General features: G+C 38.1%; 1 protein-coding gene across 1 annotated transcript; it reads left to right on the top strand.

The window, feature by feature from the left end:
• LOC103180357 (secretin receptor) lies at positions 1 to 23,143 on the top strand. The gene is made up of 13 exons (XM_007896159.1): positions 1 to 123; positions 937 to 1,054; positions 14,965 to 15,072; positions 16,791 to 16,894; positions 17,081 to 17,178; positions 17,309 to 17,441; positions 18,299 to 18,452; positions 18,561 to 18,621; positions 19,046 to 19,115; positions 20,713 to 20,804; positions 21,483 to 21,621; positions 21,863 to 21,904; positions 22,005 to 23,143. Exons 1-13 carry the CDS (start codon positions 34 to 36, stop codon positions 22,191 to 22,193), a joined length of 1,398 nt encoding a protein of 465 aa, XP_007894350.1. The 5' UTR covers positions 1 to 33; the 3' UTR covers positions 22,194 to 23,143.
• Positions 23,144 to 26,090: the final 2,947 nt, after the last annotated feature.

Genomic DNA, 26,090 nt, shown 5'->3' with positions numbered 1-26,090 from the left:
GGTTTATTGCACTCGCTCTAATCTGTTACAATTATGTGCACATCGGCTGCAGTACAAGGTCTGGGGCTCAGCTACACAATGAGGACCCTACTCTTTCTCATTTATTTGGACATCCTTCTCACAGTAAGTAAACCTTTTCATCTTTCTTTGTGATTAATTGTGATATGCAATCGCGGATTTATTTGCTTCGCTGAAGACTCAGGCAAGAGAGAGAGAGAGGAGAGAGAGAGAGAGAGAAGACAAGTCAAGAGGGAGTTGTGTTTTAATGTTTTGGCCATTTTTTTCAGAACGCAGGAGAAATATTCGGTACCGTATGTCTTGTCGAAGAAGAGGGTTACGCTATGATAAACTTTAATCAATCTTCCTATCGAACCAAACCAAACAAACCCATGTGCAAGATAACAGTGTAGCGGCCGAGCTCACTGCGGGCTGTTTGGTGAAGCGCCAATAGTTCCCACCGTGACCCCAGAGGAAGCGGATTTTTAACGTTTTTATTGCCGTATACATTCATAATACAACATATCGTTACATCCTCGACATCAATATCTTTCTTTAAAATAAAATAATAAATCCTGTAATGTTGAATTGAGAGACAATCTTATTTTACTCTTCTTGAAACTGTTCCCATTTCCAGGTACCGTGTGTGACGGTGTGAGGGAGTCCCCGCGCGGTTTCTCTTCCTAATCGATCAATGGTGTCTTTGCGTTAATCTTTGCATTTAACAGTTGAAGTGCTTTTTTTAGAAAAATGAAATCATTAGGTAGTTGGTTGTATAGTATTTAAGACTTGTATTAAAAAAAGAAAAATGTTATATTTTATTACCGGGGCTTATGTTCTTACACTTCGATAAAACTTTGCTGTATAAAGTGTCTTATCTTTTATAACGGAAGAACTGTGGACGTAGGTGTTACTGTATTCATCCATCTCCTTTCTCAGGTGAAAGCCACCCCACCGGAATGCAATTTGCAAAGTATCCTCGAAAGTGAGAGAGACCAGTGCTATAAAATGCCGTGGAACTTTATAAATAGTTCTGAAATTCTTGGGGTTGACTCAGGTAAGACGCCATTCTGAAGACTTGCAGATATACACGTTTGGTATGTTTGAACAAGAACGATATCTGTATTGATGTTCGGTGTTGTTACCAATGTGTTAGAGGAATGAGGTTCCATAGATCAAATGGTATTTTCTCATCTCATACGTTTTTCCTGTTTTTAATATAATTGAGATAGTGCACAAATACCATTCACCATCATGTTTTACTGTTTGGCCCAGTAGATATCTAATCATTCAGCTTGCGTGATATGAATTATATCCTTTCAAAACAAAAACTATTATAACTACAGTGAATTGGAAAATGCAATGGAAGGATAAAATATAGGAACAAGTGAAGCTGTAATATTTGATTTCAAGGTCTAAAAGTAGAAAATTACGTTAATTTTATTGATCATAGATTCTGCACATGTTAGGAATTCAATTTTTTTTGATAATAATCCAAAGAGTTCGTTAACATTCCATCAATAACATACTGTACTTAGCTTTTAGACTCAGATTCCACTGAGTCCTAAAACATTTTCCTTTGGATTCCCGTGTTAATTAATATTTAGATCTAATAGGATTGTTACTTTAATGAGTTATTTCACAAATGATCAGCTTGCTTTTATCTTTTCATCCGTGTAATGATTTTTTTCAAAATCTAAAATGTTTTATTTCAATGATTGACCCTTCATGAGAATTTCCCAACCACTTGTCAGGATACTAATTGTGCATATAAAACACCCTTTCAAATGCATTGGATCTAATCTGTATGGTTGAAAGAAAGTTAATCTTACAATGTGTTTAACTTCACCTGAGATAAAACAATACAGGAATTAATCATTAACAAAAATTCAGATTGTCAGAGATGTGATCTTATCTGAGCTGAACTTCAATGGACTGCAGACTCTAATGTGGAAAGATACTGACATGATTGATTAGGAGTTATATTAAGTGCTTGTTTCTACTGCTGTATATGTTAACAACATTGACCTGAACAGTTGTCACAGCAGCAAATTTCATTGGAGAACTAACATATGGTACCATTGAGTGGTGTGACACAATTCAATTCCTCACTTGGCAGAACATCTGATCTCAAGTGCATGACTGCAGGGAGGTTCCAAGTGGAGGCTAAACACCTTTCAATGGGTCACAGAGGGCTGGTTGTGGGACACTTCCTCGGACTTCCCCTATGCACTTCTGAGATCAGAAGATTCAACCCATCATCTCTGCCAGAGTAAGGGAAAACATACAAGGGCATGAAGATAGTAACATCATCTTAATAATAAACTTTTGCATTTGATATAGCGGCTTTCCCAACGTCTCAAAGCACTTCACTGGATTCACTGTAAAGTGTAGTGACTGTACTTTTGTAGGCAAATTAAACTGGACATAACTATTTAAGTTAACTCCACAAAATATTCAATTTAAAACTTATTTATTATTACAATCCCATAAAAAAATGTGGATGGGTAATGCAACTGAACAAAATGCTAAATTGCTGTCATTGTTACACTGTTGCCATCTATTGGTTGATCCACAGCAATTCAGATAGCACAAAACCAACGAAAGGAAAAGCAATGCTGAGGGCACAATGAATAGGTTAAATGAAAAAATAGGTTAACCATAATTTTGAGGTTAATTTATCAAATTGGTAAGAACTGGACCCTAACATTGAGGAATGAGTAGATAAGCTGGGCTCTTAACATAAGAACATAAGAAATGCTGGACGAAAAAAGACCAAGGTCCATCTAGTTCGCCTTCCACCTTCCTTGCGGTCGCATGCACATATGTCCCAAGTTACCTGTGCACTAAATCCCATAATGTTATTTCCTAAAAAAATCTGTGTTTGAAAGAAGCAATACTTCCTGCTTAAACCGTCTCCCTAGGGAGCCTGTTCCACAGGATCACTATTCGCTCACTGGAGTAGTGTTTGCATAGATTCTTTCTGAATTTACCCCCTTTCAATTGCAATCCGAGTCCTCTGGTTTTACTATTCTGGACAAGTTGAGACAGCCTGTCATGATCTATTCCATTCCCTCAATCATTCTGGTTACCCTCCTCTGTATCTTCTTGATTTCTTCAATATCTCTTTTGTACTGTGGCAACCAGAACTGTACGCAGTGCTCTAAGTATGGTCTCACCAATGATTTATACAGTGGCAGGATTACCCCACTATTTTTGCTTGCTATTGATCTTTTGATACATCCCAATATCCGCTTTATCACTGACACAGAGCTTTGTTGGGAGAGCTTTAATTTATTATCAGTCAGGACCCCCAGGTCCTTTTCATTTTCCATACATATTATTTTCCTTCTGGTCAAACAATAGTCTCTTCCAGGATTTTTTGTCCCCATGTGAAATACTTTACATTTCTCCACATTGAATTTCATCTGCCACCGATCTGCCCAATACCCAAGTATGTTCGAATCCTCCTGTAATCTATCTTGTTGAGCTTCACAATCTACCACCTTCATTAGCTTGGTGTCATCTGAAAACTGAGCCACTGTGCTTGCGACTCCTAATTTACAAAAATATTAAACAAAAGTGGTCCCAAAACAGACCCTTTTGGAACTCCACTGGTAACATTTTTCCGGTCTGATGACATTCTCTGTACCACCACCCTCTGGATTGTTCTGGTCAACCAATTGCATATCCAATGTAATATACCTCCACTGATTCCCGCTTTTTTTTTTACTGGAAGAGACATCTCAAATTGGACCTTTTATCAATATATGAGATACAAAATAGAATAAAGTAAATCCAGAAAAATACTTTTATATGTGGCAAGGTAGCAGATAAAAGGCAAGATACAGGGTTGTGAAGGGCAATTTAGAACAGACAACAAGAAATATTTCTTTACCCAAATGGGAAAAAAACTTACCTGGAGGGGCGATACAGGTCTGAACCGTTTACGAAACAGTGCAATACTGTCAAGGAAAGACTATAGGATTGCTATTATGGAAAGGTGAGCTCAAGGTCAGAGGGTCCTTTCATCCTAGTCTCTCTTGTGATGTTATGATACTTTGATATAGTTTCATTTAACCAAAATATTTAACCCAGTTTTAAACAAGGTGAATTTTGTTGCCGACAATTCGATATATTTACATAGAAGATGACATTGGGAAAAGGGATGATTGAGTCCATCCTTATATATGAATGGGCCTGATCTGATACTTGCTAAAAGTAAATTTCCAATGACTTCTACAGGTTTGTTTGCAAGTTTGTTTTCCCATTCCTGTTAAGTGATATATTTATTGTTTTTTTAAGGAAATATTTCCCATTTTTATCGCAATATATAGATTGACATTTAGTTAGTCTGTATGTTGAAAACTATTTTGTGTATGATTGAGGGCTTTTATTGCTGAGGAATTGGTATCATGGGTTTGTGGCAGCATCAGTGAGTGAAGGATTTTGACCTTTGTGGCCTGGGTTTTTGATATAGTGATCAAAGATTTGGTGAGTTGATGTAATTTAAGAATGTGGTCGTTTCAATCTGATCTATTGGAATCGTTTAAATATTTAAAAGCTACATGAGGACCCACAACTATCCAGGGTTTGATGCAATGTGAGAGATTTATTGGCTGTTTCTTCTCACCAGCTTTTCTAGCTCTTGTCCTTTTGACCTTTTCTGTCTTGTTCCACTGATACCTTGTTTTCTCCTTATCCTAACAGTGGTGTATCCCTTTGGTTAGTTCTGTCACTCAGATAGCTTGATATGAAATATTTTCCTTGTAGCTTTTGTGGAAAGCAGAAGGAAAGAACAATTTGGACCCTTCTGTTTGCATCATGCTCTTTCTTGGATTACAAAAGTACTGCTGCCCTCAGATGGCTAAATTGCCCACTGACACTACACTGCTGCAGTTGGTTTCCAGTTTGTCAACGCCCACTTCACAGGAAATGGTACCGGTGTTTGTCTTTGAGAGTTATCCAATTTTATTTATTGCAAGAGATCATTTTCCTGGAAGGTTATGCATTATATTAGAGAGCACGTGCCTTGGTTATCTTATACCTGTGCTATTTTCCCCCTAGTTGTCCTTGAGATAAAGATTATAATCTGGAAGGAATGCTAATCCCACTGCAGTGAGGAATTTGATCCTTTAATGTTTACTTTGAAGGTGTTCACTTTGAAGGTGAACCTGAGTATGATATGAGTTTCTCTTCTACCTCAGGTAGTTAGTAAGTGACCATAACATTTGCATTTCACTTTCTCATTAACTCCAGAAAAACTGAGCCCAGTATTTAACATCTCGTTTTATATGTTTCAAACATTTCACTTAATGTGTACAGTCACATTTATGAAACAAGGTAAATTTATTGCCATCAAATTGTGGGCATTGCCAAGGAGTCTTGGCAGACTACATGACGGTGACTATATGGCGTCGCAGTTGAGCTCAATCCTGTCCCCACTCAACATTAACACATCATCCAGCTCGCCATCAAGCAAAAGACACTAAATACTAATTAGCAATAGGAATCCTTTTTGATTTCTCCTCTAGCCCAGGATATTGAGGTTAATTGCTACCCCATCTGAGTTCAGCTAATTCAGCAAAGCTGAAATGGGTGATGTCATAAACCACAAACTAGAGTGATTTATTATCCATAGCTCAACCTTCACATTTATTGTTGCCCTACTGGAGATAGCACCTATATTGTAGATTTAGGTCTGCACCAAGATTGATAAATGTAAGACTGTATTGTGCTGTAATGAAATGGAGTAACTGAAAATGTTACTGGTATTTTTTAAAAAAAAGTTTGAATATTTTGGTTGATCAATGTAATAAGCAACAACAAAATTACATTTGTATAGAGCCTTTCATGATGGGAAGATGTCCCGAGGCGCTGGACAATCAGTGTTTTGGATCCGAGTTGGGGATCGGGGAGGGTGGAGGGCAGGGGTGGAACGAGGGTGTTTGAGGGCACAGTTGAAGAGGAGGGTCTTGAGATAAGTCTTGAAGGAGGCAAGGGAGAGATCAAGGCAGAGGGACTACGGGATGGAGTTCCAGAGGGTGGAGGCAGAGTGGCTGAAGGCTAGCTGGCCAATGGTGGGGCGGGAAAGGTGGGGGATGTGACGCAGGCCGGAACCTGCCGAGTGGAGGGAGTGGGCAGGTTGGTAGAAGGTTAGGAGGTCAAGAGGTAGGGCGGATCAAGACCATGGAGGGCTTTGAAGGTGAGGACCAGGATCTTGAACTATATCCTCTGTGTGATGGGAAGCCAGTGGAGTCGGGCGAGGATGGGGGTGATAGGGTCAAGGAGCCTAGTGCAGGAGAGGACACGGGCTGCAGAGTTCTGGATGATCTACAGCCTATGGGGGGAGAAGTAGGAGAGGCCGACAAGCATGGAGTTTGCAAGCCTGGATGTTATGAATGCGTATTTTTCGGCGGCCTGCGATGTGAGACAGTTGCTGAGCCGGGTGATGTTGCAGTGGTGGGGGAAGGCAGAGCAGATCATGGCACAGATGTGGGGCAGAAAGGATAGTTGAGGATCAAACAAGATGCCAAGATTCCTGCCTGGCTTAGTAAGGTGGAGTGTGCATCCTTGAAGGGTGATGCTGTCAGAGCCTGAGGTGTGGCGCCGCTGACGGGAGCCGATTCAGAGGTCCTCGTTCTTATTGATATTCAACTGAAGAAAGTTAGCTCTCTTCCAGGACTTGATGTCTGACAGACAATCTGTCAGGACAGCAGTGGTCCTGAGTCAAGGGTGGAGGCAGAGAGATAGAGTTCGGTGTCATCCGCATACATGTGGAAGTTGACGCCACATCTGCGGATGATGTCACCAAGAGAGAGCATATAGATGTTGAAAAGAGGAGAGGGGAGCAAAGACAGAGCCCTGAGGAACTCCGCACGAGACATGCAGGGGCTAAAGGAGAAACCGTTTATGGAGATGAAGTGGAGACCGTGTGAGAGGTAGATCTGAACAATTCAAGGACTGAACCATGATGGTTGAGGTGAGAGGAGAGGCTGTGGAGGAGGCTAGATTGGTCAACGTTATAGAAGACAGCAAAGACTTCAAAGAGGCAGAGGAAGTCCTGGTCAAAGATGGACAGAATGTCATTTGTCACTTTGACCCAAGCTGTTTCTGTGCTGTGAGTCATGTGGAAACCCAATTGGAGGGGTTTGTGAAGGGAGTGGCGGGAGAGGAAGGAGCAAAGTTGGGAAGCAATGACTTGTTCCAGGACCTAGGAAAGGGAGGTAGGAGATAGGGCAGTAGTTTGAGAGCAGGGATGGATCCAGGAGGGTTTTTTAAGGATAGGAGTGATGACTGCCATTTTTAAAGGGGTGGGAATGGTGCCCTTGACAGGGAGAAGTTTAGGATGTCTATGTGTAGAGGGGCAAGAAGGTGGAGCTGGGAGGTAAGGAGAGAGAGGGGTAGAGATGGGGTCGAGGGAGCAGGTGGACGGTTTCATAGTAAGGAATATCATAGGAATAAACAACAACAACTTGCATTTGTATAGCACCCTTCACACGGATAGTGGCTCAGAGCACTTAACAATGGCTTGGCTTACAACAACAACAAGATTCCATTTATAGAGCGTCTTTCACGTCGGGAGGACGTCCCAAGGCGCTGGACAGTTGGGTCAGGACCCGAGCAGTGGGGAAATGGTCAGGGTGAGGGGAGGGAAGGGAGGGAGCGAGGAGGGAGTAGAGAGTTGAGAGGGGAGCTGAAGGCACAGTCAAAGAGAAAGGTCTTGAGACTGGCCTTGAAGGAGGAAAGGGAGGAGGCGGCGAAGGCACTGGGGGATGGAGTTCCAGAGCCTCGGGGCTGAGAGGCTGAAGGCCCTGCCACCGATGGTAGGGCGGTTGGGGCGGTGGATGTGGAGCAGACTGGAGCCAGAGGAACGGAGGATACGGGCAGATACGTAGGGGGATAGTAGGTCGGAGAGGTAGGAGGGAGCAAGGCCGTGAATGGCCTTGTAGGTGAGGTTGAGGATCTTGAATTCGATCCTCTGGGGGATGGGAAGCCAGTGGAGGCGAGCGAGGGTGGGAGTGATGTGGTCCCGAAGCCTGGTGAGGAACAGTACATGAGCTGCAGAGTTCTGAATGACCTGCAGTGTGGAGGGAGGTGCTGGGAAGGCCGGCGAGGAGAGAGTTCCCGTAGTCCAGCCTTGAGGTGATAAAAGCGTGGACCAGAATTTCAGCAGGGTGAGGGGTGAGGTAGTGCCGTAGTCTGGCGATGTTCCGGAGGTGATGGAAGGCGGTGGCAGTTGTGGCGCAGATATGAGGAAGAAAGGACAGCTCAGGGTCGAACAAACACCGAGGTTCCTGACTGACTTTGAGAGGTGGAGAGTGCAGCCTTGGATGCTGATGCTGTCAGCGCCTGAACCTGACAGGCTTAATCCTGAACCCGAAAGAGAGGGGAGTTGACCGAAGAGGAAAGTCTTCAGGTGTGATTTGAAGATGGGCAAAGAGGCCAAGAAGGATTGAGGCAAGGAGTTCCAGAGATTCGGGCATAATGACCGGAAGGGATATCAATACTGAATAATAGAATGCTTTCCTCTTCTGCTTCTCGATTGAGGATTAAGTTTGCCTTTAAACTATTTTACAATTGAAGTCTGCTATGCATACTGGAGCTGTCATCTAATTTAAAATATCTTAGTCTTTAATCAGACTATAACTCTCAGCGGGTAGAGTTGTCATTTCATAACACCACTGTTTATATAGGATAGCAGCACAGACATAGCTGAACTAGAGAGAACATTTTTGGAAGTATAATGAAGGGAGTTACTGAGTGCACAGAAACTGATTGAACAATTAAATTCCTTATAACAGGAAAGGTAATAATGCACAACATGAGAGGTTCAGAGGCCACAGGTAAGAGGAAGATCAGACCTTTTCTTGCTGAATGTTCAGAATGCAAGAAAAGTGTTAGAAGAGACTTCCAGACATGGGAGCATCATTCAAGACTTGGAATTTACAGAGAATTGAATTGGTGAAGGAGAAATAAATATTCAACATGAAAGATTATTTTTTGGCGGCCTCTTTAGGAATGAAGATGTGAGAATTCCATTTGAGATCAGAGGCCAAGAATGTAAATAGATAAAGAAATGTTAAGAATGAAGCCATCAAATGTAACATTTAGCATATTGTAAAATATATATAATATAAAACAAATGCAATGATATTTCATATATAGTGCAGCCCAGAAAATTAAATATGTCCCCAAATATATAGGTTGTGTCATATTCATGAACACCAGTAAATAATTCTTGTATAACCACGACTGACAAAGAAGTATGTCTGTGGTTTCTAGTGTTTACAGCAAAATACTTTCCTGTGATTCATGCCAATTTGTCTTCCAAGTAATTTTTAAGTTACTTTAAGTATCTAAAATAAGAGTTTTTTTAATCTTATGTACCTCAACATCAAAGTTTCTTTAAAGAAAAAAGATGGACAAATTGAATATCAGACAATGTAGTAAAATGTTTTGTAACGTTTTATACCACCTCATTCATCATTTGAATGGTTTGTTAAAACATGTTCCAGTCTGCTTGTTTGGTGGTTTTGGTGGACATTAACAATGCCATTATAGACTCTATGTGTATCCAGTCATTAATATGTGACCATAATACTGTGCCTCCTAACTTTGTGTCATCTGCAAATTTTGACATAAAACTTTCTCTTCTTTCATCCAAGACATTTATATATATATATATGGTAAAAAGAGGAGGCCACAGTACAGACCCTGGGGAATACCACTTGTCACTTCCTGCCAATCAGAGAACATTCCATTTATCTCTACTCTCCGCTTCCTGCCTCCCAAACAATTTCCAAGCCATGACACAAGGTTACCTCGAATTCCATGCGCTTTCATTTTTGATAGTAACCTCTTGTGGGGAACCTTATCAAATGCCTTCAGAAAGTGCATATAGACTACATCCATTGACATTCTCTTATCCACCATATCAGTGACCTCCTCAAAAAATTCAATTCAATTTGTCTGGCATGATCTACCTTTCACAAATCCATGCTGACTCTCTTTGATTAGCTCAATTAGCTTATCCAAGTGCTCAGTCACTCTATCCCTGATGAGAGATTCCAGTAATTTCCCCACAACTGAAGTTAAGATGACAGGTCTGCAGTTACCTGGATTCTCCCTCCCTCTCTTCTTAAATAATGGATTTGCATTTGCAATTTTCCAATCAAAGAGCACAATTCCCAAATATAGAGAGCTTTTGAAAATTATGACTAACACATCTGCAATTTCTTCTCTTACTTCTTTTAATATCCTGGGGTGGAATCTATCAAGCCCTGGAGATTTGTCTATCTTTAGTCCCATTATTTTCCTTATTACCATCTTAAAAAATTATATTAAATCCATTTAGTACTTCTCATTGGCTTATTTTCAGGTTCCCTACTTACCGCCTGTATTCTGTCCTCTTTCTCTCTGTGAAAATGGAAGCAGAGTATTCATTCAACAAGCTTGCCATTTACTTATTTTCTATTATAATTTCACCTACATCTGTCTTTAATAGCTCTTTACCATTTTCTTTAATTCCCCTTTAAATCTTTCTCTTAATATATTTATAAAAACTGATCTCCCTAGCAAGTTTTTTCTTTAATTCCCTTTTTGCACCTCTTATTATTTTCTTTGTATCTCGTTTTTACTTTTTATAAGTCTCCCAGTCTGCTGGATTTCCACTTTTTCTTGCATTAGTATAAGCCTTTTCTTTTAATTTTGTTGCTGCCTCTTATCTAATTTGTTAATCATAGTTGTTGAACTACACAAGTGGCGCTTTTGTGTTTTACGGGTATGTACTAGTTTTGTATTGTACCAAATTCTTCATTGAATACTTCCCACTGTATGTCCGTGGGTTTACCGATTAACAGTTCAGCCAAATTTACCGTAGTTAACAGTCTTGAAGTGCTTGTGCGTAAATGCACGAAGCGTGACCAATAAGCTTGGTGAGCTGCAGGCTCAAGTTGCCACATATGGTTATGATGTAGTGGCAATTACAGAGACTTGGCTCAAACAAGGACAGGAAATGGGAGCTGAATATTCCTGGTTACAACCTATTCAGGAGGGATAGGGAAGGCAAAAAAGGAGGAGGGGTGACAATACTCGTGAGAGATACGGTCACGGTCCTGGAAAAGGACGATGTGTTAGAGGGTCCAAAAACTGAATCGATTTGGTTAGAGTTACGAAACAGAAAAGGAGCTGTTACTCTGTTAGGCATTTACTATAGACCTCCAAATAGTGGGAAGGAGATAGATGAGCAAATCTGCAAGCAGATTTTGGAGAGATGCAAAACCAATAGAGTATTGATAATGGGGGACTTCAATTATCCGAACATAGACTGGGAAACACACAGTGTAAAGGGTAGGAAGGGGAGGAATTCCTGAAATGTGTGCAGGAAAACTTTCTGGAACAGCATGTTTCCAACCCAATGAGGAAGGAAGCAGTGCTGGATTTAGTTCTGGGAAATGAAGTGGGGCAAGTGGAGCAGGTTTCAGTAGGAGAGCATCCAGATAACAGTGATCACAATATCATTAGGTTTAGAATAGGTATTGGAAGGACAACAATCAATCAAAGGTAAAGACCCTCAATTGTAAGCGGGCTAATTTCAGTGAGCTAAAAAGGGACCTGGCCAAGATAGATTGGAAAGAAAGATTGGCAGGTAAGAGAGCAAATGAACAGCCTTCAAGGAGGAGATAGTTCGGGGACAGAGCACATACTTTTCCACAAAGGGGAAAGGTAGGACAGTCAAACCTCCCTGGATGATAAGGAAATTGGGATTAAAATAAAACAGAAAAGGAGGTGTATGACAAATATGCCTGGTCCAAAACCAGGTCGAAAACACACAGGATAATCAAATAGAATATAGGAAGTACAGAGGAGAAGTGAAAAGGAAAATAAAAAGGGCGGAGAGATTGTATGAGAAAAGATTAGCAGGAAACATACAAGGGAACCCTAAGGTATTTTATAAGCGTATCAAGAGTAAAAGATTAGTGAAAGGTAGGGTGGGTCCAATTAGGGACCCAAGTGGAAATCTTCTTGTTGAGGCTGATGTACTAAATAAGTACTTTGCGACTGTCTTCACAAAACAACAACAACAGCAAGATTCCATTTATAGAGCGCCTTTCATGTCGGCAGGATGTCCCAACGCGCTGTGCAGTTGGGTCAGGACCCGAGCATTGGGGGGAAATGGTCAGGGTGAGGGGAGGGAAGGGAGGGAGCGAGGAGGGGATAGAGAGTCAAGAGGGGAGCTGAAGGCATGGTTGAAGAGAAAGGTCTTGAGACCGGCCTTGGAGGAGGAAAGGGAGGAAGCAAGGCAAAGGCACTGGGGGATAGAGTTCCAGAGCAACCAATGCCACAATATCACAGGTGTGTGAACAGAAATTAGATATGATAAAAATCAACAGAGAGGAGGTACTAAAAAGGCTGTCAGTGCTCAACATAGAGAAGTCACCTGGTCTGGACAGGATGCATCCTGGGTTACTGAGGGAAACAAGGGTGGAAATAGCAGAGGCTCTGGCCACAATCTTTCAATCCTCTTTGGACACTGTGGAGCCAGAGGACTAGAAGTTTGCAACAGTAGGGTTGCTTCGTTGGGCTCATTGCCTTCGGGTGTCCGGTGACTGGTGAAGGTGAAGGTGTCCATGAAATCTTATCTTAGCACAGTCAGGAGAGGAAGAAGAAAATCGGAAGAGGGGAACTTTTTATTAATGTGAAATGAAAACATAAACAGTAAGCTGGGCAAATCCTGTCTGATAGTAAATGAGGATTGATTTGTGAAGCAGCCTCACACAGCTTTAATGCGTTAAAATAGGAGGAAATTTACAAAACAATACAAGATTAAAAGAAGCAAAGTTGGGATGAAGAATTTGATCTTATCCTTTGGAATGTATCATTCTACCATCCTCAGAGTGATCAAGTCATCAAGCTGTTTTTTAAATGAGTCTAGCATCCTAGCCTCAGCCATCCTTTCTAGTTACCTGTTGAGTTGTTCATTGCTCTCTGGGTAAGAAATACTTCCTGATGTCTGGTCTGAAATGTGTCCTTTGCAACCCAAAACCTGTGCATCCCACTGAGATTCACCACTACCATCTGGTCGACCTGTGGTCAAAGTAGCATGGAAAGTAACTCCGAATTGTAGAACATCACACACAAACTAAGACTGAATCTAGAGATATTTTTCAACATTCCAGTATGCAATCCTGCTTCCTGTCACATTGACCTACCTAATCCCCATATAATAATAATAATAATAATCCTTGCATTTGATATAGCGCTTTTCACGTCGGGAGGATGTCCCAAAGCGCTTCACAGAACACACTGTAAAGTGAATTGACTGTATATTTGTGGGCGAACGCGGCAGCCAATTGCGCACAGCAATGTCCCACAAACAGTCGTAGATTGAAAATGACCGATTTATTATTGTTTTTGTTTTTTGGAGGGATTATTATTAGGTGTGTGGAGTAAGGAAACTTGCCCAAGGTTTTGCCCTGCCTGGAATTGAACTCAGGTCTCTCACTTGCAAAGCGAGTGCTCTAACCCCTGAGCTACAGGACTCCACATATGGCTCAGGTGACAACCTATATATTGTGACAGCTTGGGATGTTATAGGAATGGGGCCGAAAAAACAGAACAGGCACTGACACAACAGGAAACAATATTGGAATCTGTACAGTTTATTGATAAATTTTGGAGAATTATTTCAGTGAAAGTCAGAAGGACTGTAATACATTTTTGCGATGAGTTTTGAGATATTATGCTACAGGAAAGATGTTATACGTGTAAATTGTTCAAAATGTCCAAGCACATGTACTAGCCCCAAGAGCTAGTCATTATCAAAGCCAATTGCAAATACAGTATAGAATAATATAATAATAATCCTTGCATTTGATATAGCATTTTTCATGTCTTCTAGACGTCTTAATGCGCTTCACAGAATATACTGAAAAGAGAATTGACTATTTTTTTTTCTGGGTGAACGCGGAAGCCAATTGCGCACAGCAGTGTCCCAGAAACATTCTTGGATTGAGAGACCAAATTATTACTGTTTTTTTGGAGGGATTATTATCCCTGGAAAAGCGATCTGTCAATCGACTAACAATCGGGTTCCTACTTATTGCTAGGTAAACAGAGGCATGTGGAATAAGGAAACTTACCCAACATTTCGCCCTGCCCAGGAATAGAACTCAGGTCTCTTGCTTGTGGGGCGAGTGCTCTAACCACTGAACTATAGGACTCCACGAGCTACAAGACTCTCAATACAATAAGATTGTACCCAATCTGCCATGTACAGTGAAATCAATGGATGTATGATTGATAATGTGATGTAGCGAAAACATAATTAAAAATAAGATATCAGTGACATTAACAGGTATGTGAAGAATAATATTCAGTTATCTCTATTCAGTTCCCAGTTACAACTACCAGTTCAGTGTGACTCTGGCAATTGTGACAAATGGAGCTTATTGTAGAAACACATGCCGAAAAGTGACCATGAGATGGTGATGTGTGTGTGGTGTGTGTGTGTGCTGAGGTAGCTTGTTAGATTAGGGATAAATAAGTTGTCATAATTTGTAAAAAAATTACTGAATTGTATTGTATAATACGGTAGTGAATCTAACGTGGATTGAATGATGGGAATTTAATAACATTGGGTGTTTAAATGTAAAGTGAGCTAGTTGGTGCACAGGAACTGTTTATTGGTAAGAGGTGAAGGGAGGAAGTTAATGGTATATTTATATTCCAGCCGCTGGAAAACAGCAATAATGATAATACTCATTGCACTTGGTATTGCACCTTTCAAGTGAGATGATTGTCCTAAAACATTTCACAGGATATATTGTAGAGTGAGTGATACTTAACTCAGCACATTTCTCCCGATGTGAAAGGCACTTTATACAAATGTCATTTTGTATTGTATTTTATGTATTTCTTGTAAACAATTGACTGCTGATTGTTGCTGCTTTTGTTTTGCTACAGGCTGTATTGGAATGTGGGATAACCTGACTTGCTGGCCCTCTTCTTCACTAGGACAAACTGTTGCTGTATCTTGTCCTAAATTGTTCTATGTTCTGATCGGTAAAGAAGGTAAATTAAAATAATTTTCAAAATAATGTGCTAGATTAAAAATAAGCCTTATCTTCAATTACAATTTGACATGCCTATATCAGAACTAGACTTGTTTACATCAGTTGCGTTAGCTGAGTGTGATGCAGAGCATAAACTTCATAACATTACCATTTTGTTGATTACTTATTTGTCAGACATGTTTTTAGTATGTTTGGTGAGTTTTATTCTGTTGGTTAATATTTACCATATTTTACTTTATAATAAGAGTATAGTCAGCACTGTCAGTATTGAATGAATAGAAAGTAGAATGTGTTAAACAAATTCCACTTCAATCAGGAACCTGACTCAAAAACATAGCTATTATTTCTGTTCATATAACCCTTAATAAAGTAACTATTAGGCACAGACCTTAACTGTAAGACTCCACATGTAAGACCTGTAGCTCAGTGGTTAGAGTACTCGCTTTGCAAGCGAGAGACCTGAGTTCAATTCCAGGCAGAATGCGAAACCTTGGGCAAGTTTCCTTACTCCACACGCCTAATAATAATCCCTCCAAAAACAATAATAAATTGGTCATTTTCAATCTACGACTGTTTGTGGGACATTGCTGTGCGCAATTGGCTGCCGCGTTCGCCCGCAAATATACAGTCAATTCACCTTACAGTATATTCTGTAAAGCGCTTTGGGACGTCCTCCCCACGTGAAAAGCGCTATGTCAAATGCAGGGATTATTAAGGATTATTTTCTTTATACAAATTCTAAGAACTAATAAACATGTCGCCTTTCAGTTTTAACATAAATAATTTCACATCCAAATTTTAGGGTTTTAGAAAACAAACTGACAAACAGCTTAATCAGTTAGCTTTCTCAACAAATTTTGAGTCAATGCAAGTAAGCATCAGGCATATTATGCAACAGCAACAACAGCAAAGCTATATGATGTAATATAAGAAGATCTTCTATTATAATAATCCTTGCATCTGATGCAGAGCCCTTATCATATTGAAATATCTAAAATTACTTCACAGAATTTTCTGTAAATTATTTCTGCATTATTCTGCATTACGTTTCAATGTTCAGAAGAAAAAGAAGTATTAAGTGCTATTATTATAGTTCATAAATATATAATGATAATATAATAATATATTTGGGAAAGTGTTTTGTATATATTTGACTGGTCCTTCTTTCTGTTTGTGAACATTTAGTTTGTCAACTGTGCCAGGTTGACTCAGTTGGTAGCATTCTCGCCTTTGAAGAAACAAGCTTCCTGTCAGGACTTTGAGTTCACAATCTAGGCTGAGACTCCAGTGCCTTGCTGGGAGAAGCTGTTTGTCATAGATGGCATTCTTCAGATGAAACTTTAAATCTCGCCCCCTCTACCTGTTGTGGTGGATGTAAAGATCCTGTGACATATTTGATAAAAGTTTCTCCCAATGTCCAGGACAAAAACTCCTGATACATTGGTTAAATCACTTCAGAACTTTGTAAGGCCTTGCTGTGGAAATTGATTGTTCAGTTTGACTATAAAGACACGCTCACTGCACTTGATAGCAATTGAGAGGTTTTGATATTATAGATGCTATATCAAAATGGAAGGATTACTTTTTTATTATTCAGTACAGTGATTGTGTTCCACAAACTGGTACTTGTAGCAATATGTATTTACAAAACTATATTTTACACTCTTAGAAGTGTATACTTCACTGTTTTAATGACGGCAAATTTTATTGTGTTAGGTTTTGTTTACCGAAACTGCACTAGTGAGGGCTGGTCCGAGCCATTCCCTGTGTATGGAATTGCATGTGGATTTGATGTCAATGATCCAACAAATGTTGCCGAAGTAAGTCTATAGAAAGCATAAAATTAATTCACATTAGAATTTTGTGTATCTGAATTAATAGGGTACGGTGGAAATGTTATTACTGACATTTCAATTGACTTTCTGGAAATTGTTTTGTTTTCAACACAGTAGATTTAATTTAACACTTTGCCTTTTAAAATGGTATCTATTTGTATCTTTTTAAAGACATCATACTATGTGAACGTGAAGATGATGTATACCATAGGATACAGCCTTTCTTTCATATCCCTGTCCATTGCTATAGCAATTCTTGGCTTCTTTCGGTGAGTAGAACATTAGCAACATTCTATTTCAAAGGCACTGACACAAAGAACAGCATAAAGCAAATTAATTTCAAGTGAGATTTAAAATTGTCCAACCTTTATAACTTAAGTTTTTTTGCATATTTTACAGGAAACTTCATTGCACCAGGAATTACATTCATATGCACTTGTTCATGTCCTATATTCTCCGTGCAGTATCAATCTTCATAAAAGACAGTGTGTTATTTTCTAATGATGATCGTCATCACTGCAATACTTACTCGGTAATTCTTTTCCCTACAGACTAAAAATGAAAACTATTTATATGAAATGTTTTAAAACTTTAGAATTATTCTACTTTCTAAATATCTAATTGTCCATATAATATGTGGACAATAGTAAACAATCCTTACATTTTAATACAGTGCTTTTCTTGTCAGAAAGATGTCTCACAGTACTTCACAGGATATATTGCAAAGTGTAGTGACCATGTATTTTGTAGGTGAATGTGGCAGCCAATTTGTCCCAACATAAATTAGCTCTTAATGGCAGCGATCGTCTAACAGTGTATCCGGCCAAAATATATATCGGAAATATTCAATTGCTATGTTTGTGATTATTGATCAGATAACAGAGTTGTTGACAGTGAGGCTGCCATTACTGGACCAGCATAATGTTGACAATATTATTATTGATGTTCCATTATTGTAACCATAGAAACCGAACATGTTGGTTGAATATTTCTGGCTATTTATTAGAGCTATTTATTACTACACAGTTTTTGTTTTATGTAACTTCTGCTTTAAAGAAAAACATTCCTTAGGTATCAAATTTGAATTACCCAGATGTGCTGGAGGTCGACCAACCTCCTCCAATCCCGTTCTTAATGCCAGTGGCATGAGGCGGGTCGTGTTTATGTTCTGGCTTGCAGATCAGGACTTTGAACTGTCATGTTTTCACTAAAAGTCTAAGTAAAGCCACAAGCCTACTAAGCTAACCATTCAAGAGCTATCTTTTATTTCTGAACGGAGTGACAGTAAATTAATTATGATTGCCAAAGAATATTGGATGCTTGATTATTTAAATGGATGAAAGCTTTATCTTTGATTTGATTTTGTACCATATTCACTTTGTTTCCTAGGTCGAATGCAAAGTTGTTATGGTTTTCTTCCAATACTGTATTATGGCTAATTTCAGTTGGCTGCTTGTTGAAGGAATGTATCTCCACACACTCCTGGTGGTATCTGTCTTTTCTGAACGGAAATACTTTTGGTGGTACATTGTTCTAGGATGGGGTATGTTTCACTTTAAATCCTTTGGTTCAGTTCTTAACTATTTTCACAAAATAACATCTTGTTTGCCTGTATCTCGCAATCCAGTTTCCTTTACTTTCTCTCTTGCAGGTGGACCATCAATTTTTATTATGCCCTGGGCAATTGCAAGGCAGGTACATGAAAACATTGGGTAAGCTCTTCTTCTGTGATAAACGATATCTATTAAATGCCTAACATATGTGAAAGAAAGGAAATTATTTCAAACTTTTTAGTTGTCTAATTTGGCCATCCAGGGACGGTGGGTGGCCATGTGGTTAACCTTGAAATATTAGAAGTAAAACTGAAGCATTCGGGCAGAAGCAAAAATTTCTAATACATAGAAATATTAACTGTATTTGCAACTAGACATGCAATTGTGTCATCAGACAAATATAGTACAAAGTTCACAGCAAGTTCTTATTATATATGAAATTGAAATGAAAATTGACTGAGATCTTTAACTGTCCATTGAGATATTGTTAAAATGTTGAAGTTTAAGCCAGATTGATAACCACCTACATTCCTAAATAAAACATCTATTAAATGTCTTTCTCATCGATGTGTCTAACCCACAGGTGCTGGGATGTTAATTCAGATGAGTGGATTTGGTGGATCATCAAGGGACCTGTAATTCTATCTATTTTCGTAAGTAAATATCAAAGATGATTCCAAATATGGAATCTTGATGATTCCAAATAATTATAAAATAATAGTAAAGTACAATTTTTGTGTAATTATGTAGTCTAATAACTTTAAATGTTTAGGTAGCAAATAGAAAGTGTGCCTCATGAGAGTACAAGCCCAATAACTGTTTATAGGAGACAGCTTTTACATGGACTCCAGATTCCATGCTCTACATGTACATACTACATACCAAACATTAGTGGATTGTCTCATTGTTTGATTTATAGAAATGCTTTATATATTAACTAGTATATGTATTATTGAATGTAATTCTCATCTTGCTTCATTTTTGCTTCTTATTGGTGTCTGATAATGACTATTCCATTAAAAAACACACATTGGTTAAAGACAAAACAAGCTCAAGTAGGAAACACAATAATGGAGAGGTAGGAGAATACATTTCACTATAGGCTGGTACATACATCTTTTATGTCTAAGATCAGTACTACATTTAACTAAGTTGTGATTGACTGACGTTTTCGTGGTCCAGTTGCTAGGAGATCTGAACAGCAGTGTGGGTTAATTCACTCCTTAGTTTTCCTTTGCTGTCGATGCTCTGGTGACAAAGCCCAAACTGGGAACTCAATACCAAGGGAATGATGGATATGAGCTTGCATGGTACCATTGCATGGCAAGCTCATTGGAACACTAATATCCTGTACCACTGAAAGATTGGTAGGCTTTTTAATGGTGATCAATAATGCCGTTTTAGCCATTTTAGAATCATAGGAAAATTACTTGAGATGGGAGGTGAATTAGATCTTTAATTTAAAATATGAGTTTCAGACTGGCAGAAAATCAAATGTAACATTTTGTAATGCTAAATGTACAGTAGTTTCAAATTGATTACAGCCATAAACACATCGTCATGTATCTGGCCAGAAGATGGTGCTCTTAGTAGACGCAAATCAGGGGAGCAAATTGGGAACAAATCTCTGAACAAAATATCAATTGTGACATGAAAGTATTACATTCACTTTTTGTCACCCAGAGACCTTCCAGGATTTAAAAAATATATATTTCCAGTGTGTATTTAAAGCTAGATTTGGTTATTTTCATTTAGGAAAGGGTTTGAAGAAAATGTGTGTTATCATGTAGATTATACTTGTTTTAGACCTGATGAATAGGCACTCATATTGGTGTAGAACGGAAGGAAAAAGCTCAGACACATTCTGCCCTAATGTCTCACCATGGCCAGTAATTGTCAATATCAGTTACTTGTAATCAGCGTCTGTAACAATGTAAAAACTGGTTGTATATGCTCATTTAAGAGGTAAATGGTGCTTTACAGTGTAAATCATAAGACTGATTATGACTATTGATTATACACTTTTTCCAAAATTTTGGAAGATGATGGCAAATTGTATTAAATTTAATCTTTCTAGAATTTTTTATATTTATATTATATTTTTATATTTTCAATGAAGATTGATTATAGACAGATTATTTATTTCAAGATCTGTTTGACTGGTGGATAAGACAGCCAATAAAAGTGTTAATGATCTTTGCTCAATGCATTCTGACCCCTTTTAACATTTACCTTTGTCTTGTTCTACAGATCAACTTAATCCTCTTTGTTCGCATCATTGGAATATTAATTAAAAAGCTAACAACAACTGACCTTAAGGGGAAAGATTTTAGCCAATACAGGTGACGTGCTACATTTAAACTCCCTTTAAAATAAAATCTTTGCATTTGATATAGCACCTTTTCACATCATCGAGACATCTCAAAGCACTTTACAGAATTTACTGTGAATCCTGTAGGTTGTCTATTTTGTAGGCAAACATGGCAGCCAACTTGCATACAAGAGGAAGGAGAAAATACTTGATGATGAGAGGTTCAAATGAGAAAGACCCTTCAGTCCATTTCATCTCAATATGATGCACCACAAGACCACAGGCTGTGAAATTATTAATGGGACCCAAGACACTTCTAATGTGTTTAGGATAATAATCAGTATTGGTGTAAAGTTGAGTTATTTTAATAAAAATCTCTAAGTGATCTCTGCAGTTGCTACAAATACAAATAACCTCTCACATGATTTGAAATGGATAAAATATGGACTTGATATTTTTACTTTTTAAATGGTGCTTAGCTTCACAGTGTAAATCATAAGAGTGACTTATGACAGGCTGGTAATTGACAAAATGCCATGCAGTCTGGTGTACACATTCCAAATAGAATTGCTTGAAGAACTGTAATGTTAATCCAATTTCCAAAATGTTAAAAAAAGGAAAAATCTTTAAGGTTAAACAAGTGTGATTACATACAACAGAATAGACATAGAATGTGTAACTGTTTATGTATTGTATTTATTATTTCCAGGAGACTTGCAAAATCCACTCTCTTGTTAATACCATTGTTTGGAGTCCACTATGTTGTTTTAGCAATTTTGCCAGACGCAAAAAAACAGCTTGCAATAGAGATGAGACTATGTTTTGAGCTCGCTTTTGGTGCATATCAGGTAATTATTTTTAATAACAATTTAATAAGAATTATTTATTTTTAAAATGTAGTAAATGAGTCATATAATGCATCATTAATACTGCAGTTAATTGGATATCTATATGGTAACTTTGCATGGATACAAGTGCAATAACTTATAAATTTGAACTGACTTAGTGAGCCCTGAAATAATCTTCTGTTACGTATTTTATGCGAAATGTATTTTTTCAAACCATTAATGAAATGGTTTTATCCAACAGGGCCTTGTTGTGGCAGTACTTTACTGTTTCCTTAATGGTGAAGTAAGTTTTTTTTAATTCCTTCACACTTATATGTGAAATGCAGTCTCAAAAGCTTTTCTTTAATTATGGTTCTGCACATAACATTCAATTGTATACCTAGGTTCGAGCTGAAGTTAAAAGAAAATGGAGACGATGGAGGTTAAAGAAGTATTTTGCTGTTGATTTGCGCAACCAACAGAGTTCTATAATCAGTAATGGGGTGAATGGTGGAACCCAGGTGTCCCTCCTGACCGGGTCCAGCACCAAGAAACAGCAAGAATTCACCCTCCAGGAATCCAGTGTTTTTTAAGAGAACACATGAAATGCCAGGTTCCAACTACTTTTCAAAATAAAACAAAATAATCCAGATTTATTTAAAAACTGTGAAAAAAAACAAGTCTTGTGCTGCTACTGTTAGTTCAGACATATGAAGTAGGCCACTCCAGTGAGACTTTCAAAAGGTTCTGAGATGTCCTATTTGATAAACTGGTATTTGTGATGTGCAGTCACCATACGACAATACACTTGATCAAGATTTGTTTAGAAATTATGTATTTATGTGATACAGTGAGGTTTAAATATGTAATCTGTGTACATCTATCTTTGCTGTTTAAAGTGTTGTGCAGTTTGCACTGTGTCAATTAGTTCTGTGCATATAGAAGTTATTTTAAAAATTATTGGTGAAATAACCTCCATGTTTATTAATTCTGAAAGGCATACTTTTTGTGTTGTTTTGTACAGTGTAAGAAATGGAGTTGTTGAAGATAGAAGGTGATGATGACAGTATCGCTGTGTCAGTGTCATTGTATTACTGAGACCTGTTAACAGTATGTTATTGGCGAATCAGGAGAGACTTATCGCTATCTCTCAGTCTAACAATGGTTTATTATTGAATTTATCTGTTGTCATATTTGAATATGCATGAAAATAAGGATATGTATGAAAATTCCAAATCAGCTGAGGGAGCTATACCATACCTTCATTATAACAGCATTACTGTGTATTGCCAATCTCTGCATAAACAGTACTGGATTATTTTCTCTGTTTCTGATAGAGTACTGCCTTGAGTTGTAGCCATAGTAACACAACCAGGCTGTTTCAGGCATTCATTACCCTAATGTAAACTCAACCCCACTACCACTGTAACAGCGTAGAACCTATTTTTATCCAAAAATATTTACTGATAATATTTACTGCAAATAGAATCACAATATTGCTGGTAAATGTATCTAATAAGCAAAATAAATGTTACATGCTTTTTATAATGTGTCACATTGACTGAATCTGAACAAGCAGAGTCTAGCAATTGATTTATTCCAAGCTAATTGATGTAAACATATCTCATTCATGAACTTCCATGAACAATAAAAAAAACTTGCATTCAATATAGTACTTTCCAGATCATGAGTCTCAAAGCGCTTCAAAGGCTTGACTGTAAAGTGTAGTGACTGTGTCTAAAGTCTTCATGGCAATTGTCAGCCTGGCTCAATTAGTAACACTCTTGCTTCACTGTGAAAGGTTGGGGGTTCAAGCCCCACATCGAAACCTTAAGCTTATCATCTAAACTGAACGTAATGCAGCAGTTGTGGTGAAGATGGGGGATGTCGTCGACAAAAGATGTCGTCCTTTGGAGGAGGTGTTAAACTGAGGTTCTGTTTGCTGTTCAGATTCCACGGCACTATGGTGTAAGAAAAGGGAACTTCTCTGAGAGTCCTGTTAAACAATCATCCAGATAAATAATTGGACATTCACTTTATGGCTGGATGTGGGATATCTCTGTGTACAAATTGACTACTGTGTTTGCCTATAAATGTTGAGCAAGTTTCCTTACTCCACACATCTCTGTTTACCTAGAAGTAAGTAAAACCCAGTTAATCGATTGTGGATCACTTTTCCGGGGGTAATAATTTCTTATTTTAAAAAAATTGGTCACTTAATCCATGACTGTTTGTGGTACACTGCTATGTGTAATTGGCCACCGTGTTTCACCCACAAAATATACAGTCAATTCACTTTACAGAATATTCTGTGAAGCGTTTTGAGACGTCTCGCAGACATGATAAGGTGCTGTATCAAATGATTATTATTAATGATATAGTCACTATACTTCATAGAAAGCTCTGTGAAACGCTTCAGAGATGTTTTCACGTTATAATCAAATGCAAGTTAAGTACAAATTAAGCACAAGTTTATTTACAATGTGTGTTGAATAAAACTAGCTATACTGGGGTCATGATAATTTATTCTGTTTTGGACATATGCTAGTTGTAGGAATATCAGTCTTTGCGAACCTCTATCATTTGCCAAATACACCAAAACTTTTAATACAAACCAATAAACTTTGTTAGAGCCTCAGAATGGTAAGACTTTAGGCAGGAAGTTCATGGAACAATTTCAGCATGAAATCAATTGCTGCAGCAGACAATATATCTTCACAATGCAAAGGTTTAAAATATTGTCTTAAATACAGTATTCATTCTAGTTTTCACTTCTAAAGTTGCTCTGTACATTTGCAACACAAAATGCATTTTGAAACATATTGAACATTATTGAATTGCTGTCATAATGAAACTGCTTTGACTTTATAAATTGCTAACTTGTCGTTCCAGACAAAATTTCCTGGTAAAGTTAGCACTTTAAATAGGCTATTTGGATCATCTGAAAAATGACTTTAAAAGCCAAACTGACTCATCTGTTTGGACTGAATGACAGAAAAAAATTCTCGGTGCCTTTCTATGATGGATACCAGGAGGAGTGCTTATTGCGTGTACCAAATATTCAATGCCAGAGCAATATAAGGTTCTGTAGATGACCACTTTTACTCCCATTGTTTTCTATTGAGGCACACAAATGTGTTAAATCTATAAATCATAAAGTAAGAGATTGAGAATAAGACACCGAAAATAACTGAAGACTCATTATTGGCTTTTACCCAATGTATGAAATACGTTTTAATAATTAAGCTAGAAATTATTATTTTGTTTGGCATTTCATCAAAGTACAATACTTTGTATTGTATACTGAGGCAAAAATACTGAGGTAAGTCCTCAGCATTTTTAAAGCCTCTTTAGCAAATGCTTTTGAAGCATAATGTTGCGAATTGTGTCTGTAGTAAATAATGTTTACTTTCCATGCTTTCAATTGACATGACAATGAAGGAAACCACTAGGACACCTTTGGCATGGATATTATTTGAGTGAAGGTGAAAAGGTGTGAATTATGGTACCCACTTTGTCCTACATTGACAAGCTAAGATGTGATCTACACAACTCCTTTCTGAAGTACCTCTTTTGTATACAAGTCGGATGTATTTCCATCAGTTACAAAATAATAATAATTTGGTCACTTAATCCATGATTATTTGAATGTACAGAATGTACTGTAAAGTAAATTGACTGTATATTTTGTGAGCGAAACCCGACAGTCGATTGCGACCAGCAGTGTCCCACAACAGTCGTGGATTGAGTGACCCAAATATATATATTTTTTTGAAGGGATTATTATCCCCAGAAAAGCAATCCAGTAATCAACTAACAACTGGGTTCCTACTTACTACTAGGTAAACAGGCGTGTGGAGTAAGAAAAAGTTTTGCTGCGCCCAGGAATCGAATCCAGGTCCTCTTGCTTGCGAGGCGTGTGCTCCAACCAATACACTTCAGGACTCCACAAGTTATTTAGTTGTTAGAGAAAATGTAGCAGCGAGCTACCAGATTAATTCCAGAATTTAAAAGGAAAATGAGGGGGAGGGGAAACAACTTGAATTATGAAAAGTGTGGAAATTTAGATCTAGATATGATTTTCTGGTAAGTGCAAGATTGAATACGGTATTGCAGCTTCAAAATAAGGACAACAAAAGAGCATAAGAAGTGTTTTTATAAGGAAAGGATGATAGGTCCTGGAGCAAACTATGCTTGTTGGAAGAAAAAATCATGAAGTATAGTATTTCCAAAAGGAACTAGTCAAGTTTCTGGAAATTAAAAGGATTCAGGGTGGGATATCAGGCATATTAGATTTTGAGGTAGATGTGTGAAAGGAATCTTTGGGGATGGATGTTGAATGGGGAGATGGGTGAACTAATAACACTCCTGCTTAAAACTTACTATTGCTAAAAGTTCAGGAAATTAATCATATTAAGATTATGAGGCCAAGTTGAACTAAGCTCGAACTCTCCTCTCACAAAATAATAGTCAGAACTTGGATGCTAAAT

The sequence above is a fragment of the Callorhinchus milii genome, unplaced genomic scaffold (genome assembly GCF_018977255.1).
Source record: "Callorhinchus milii isolate IMCB2004 unplaced genomic scaffold, IMCB_Cmil_1.0 Scaffold6, whole genome shotgun sequence".
Taxonomy (NCBI): Eukaryota; Metazoa; Chordata; class Chondrichthyes; order Chimaeriformes; family Callorhinchidae; genus Callorhinchus; species Callorhinchus milii.
Note: the sequence above shows the minus strand (reverse complement) of the source record. Positions and strands in the feature narration are given on the sequence as shown.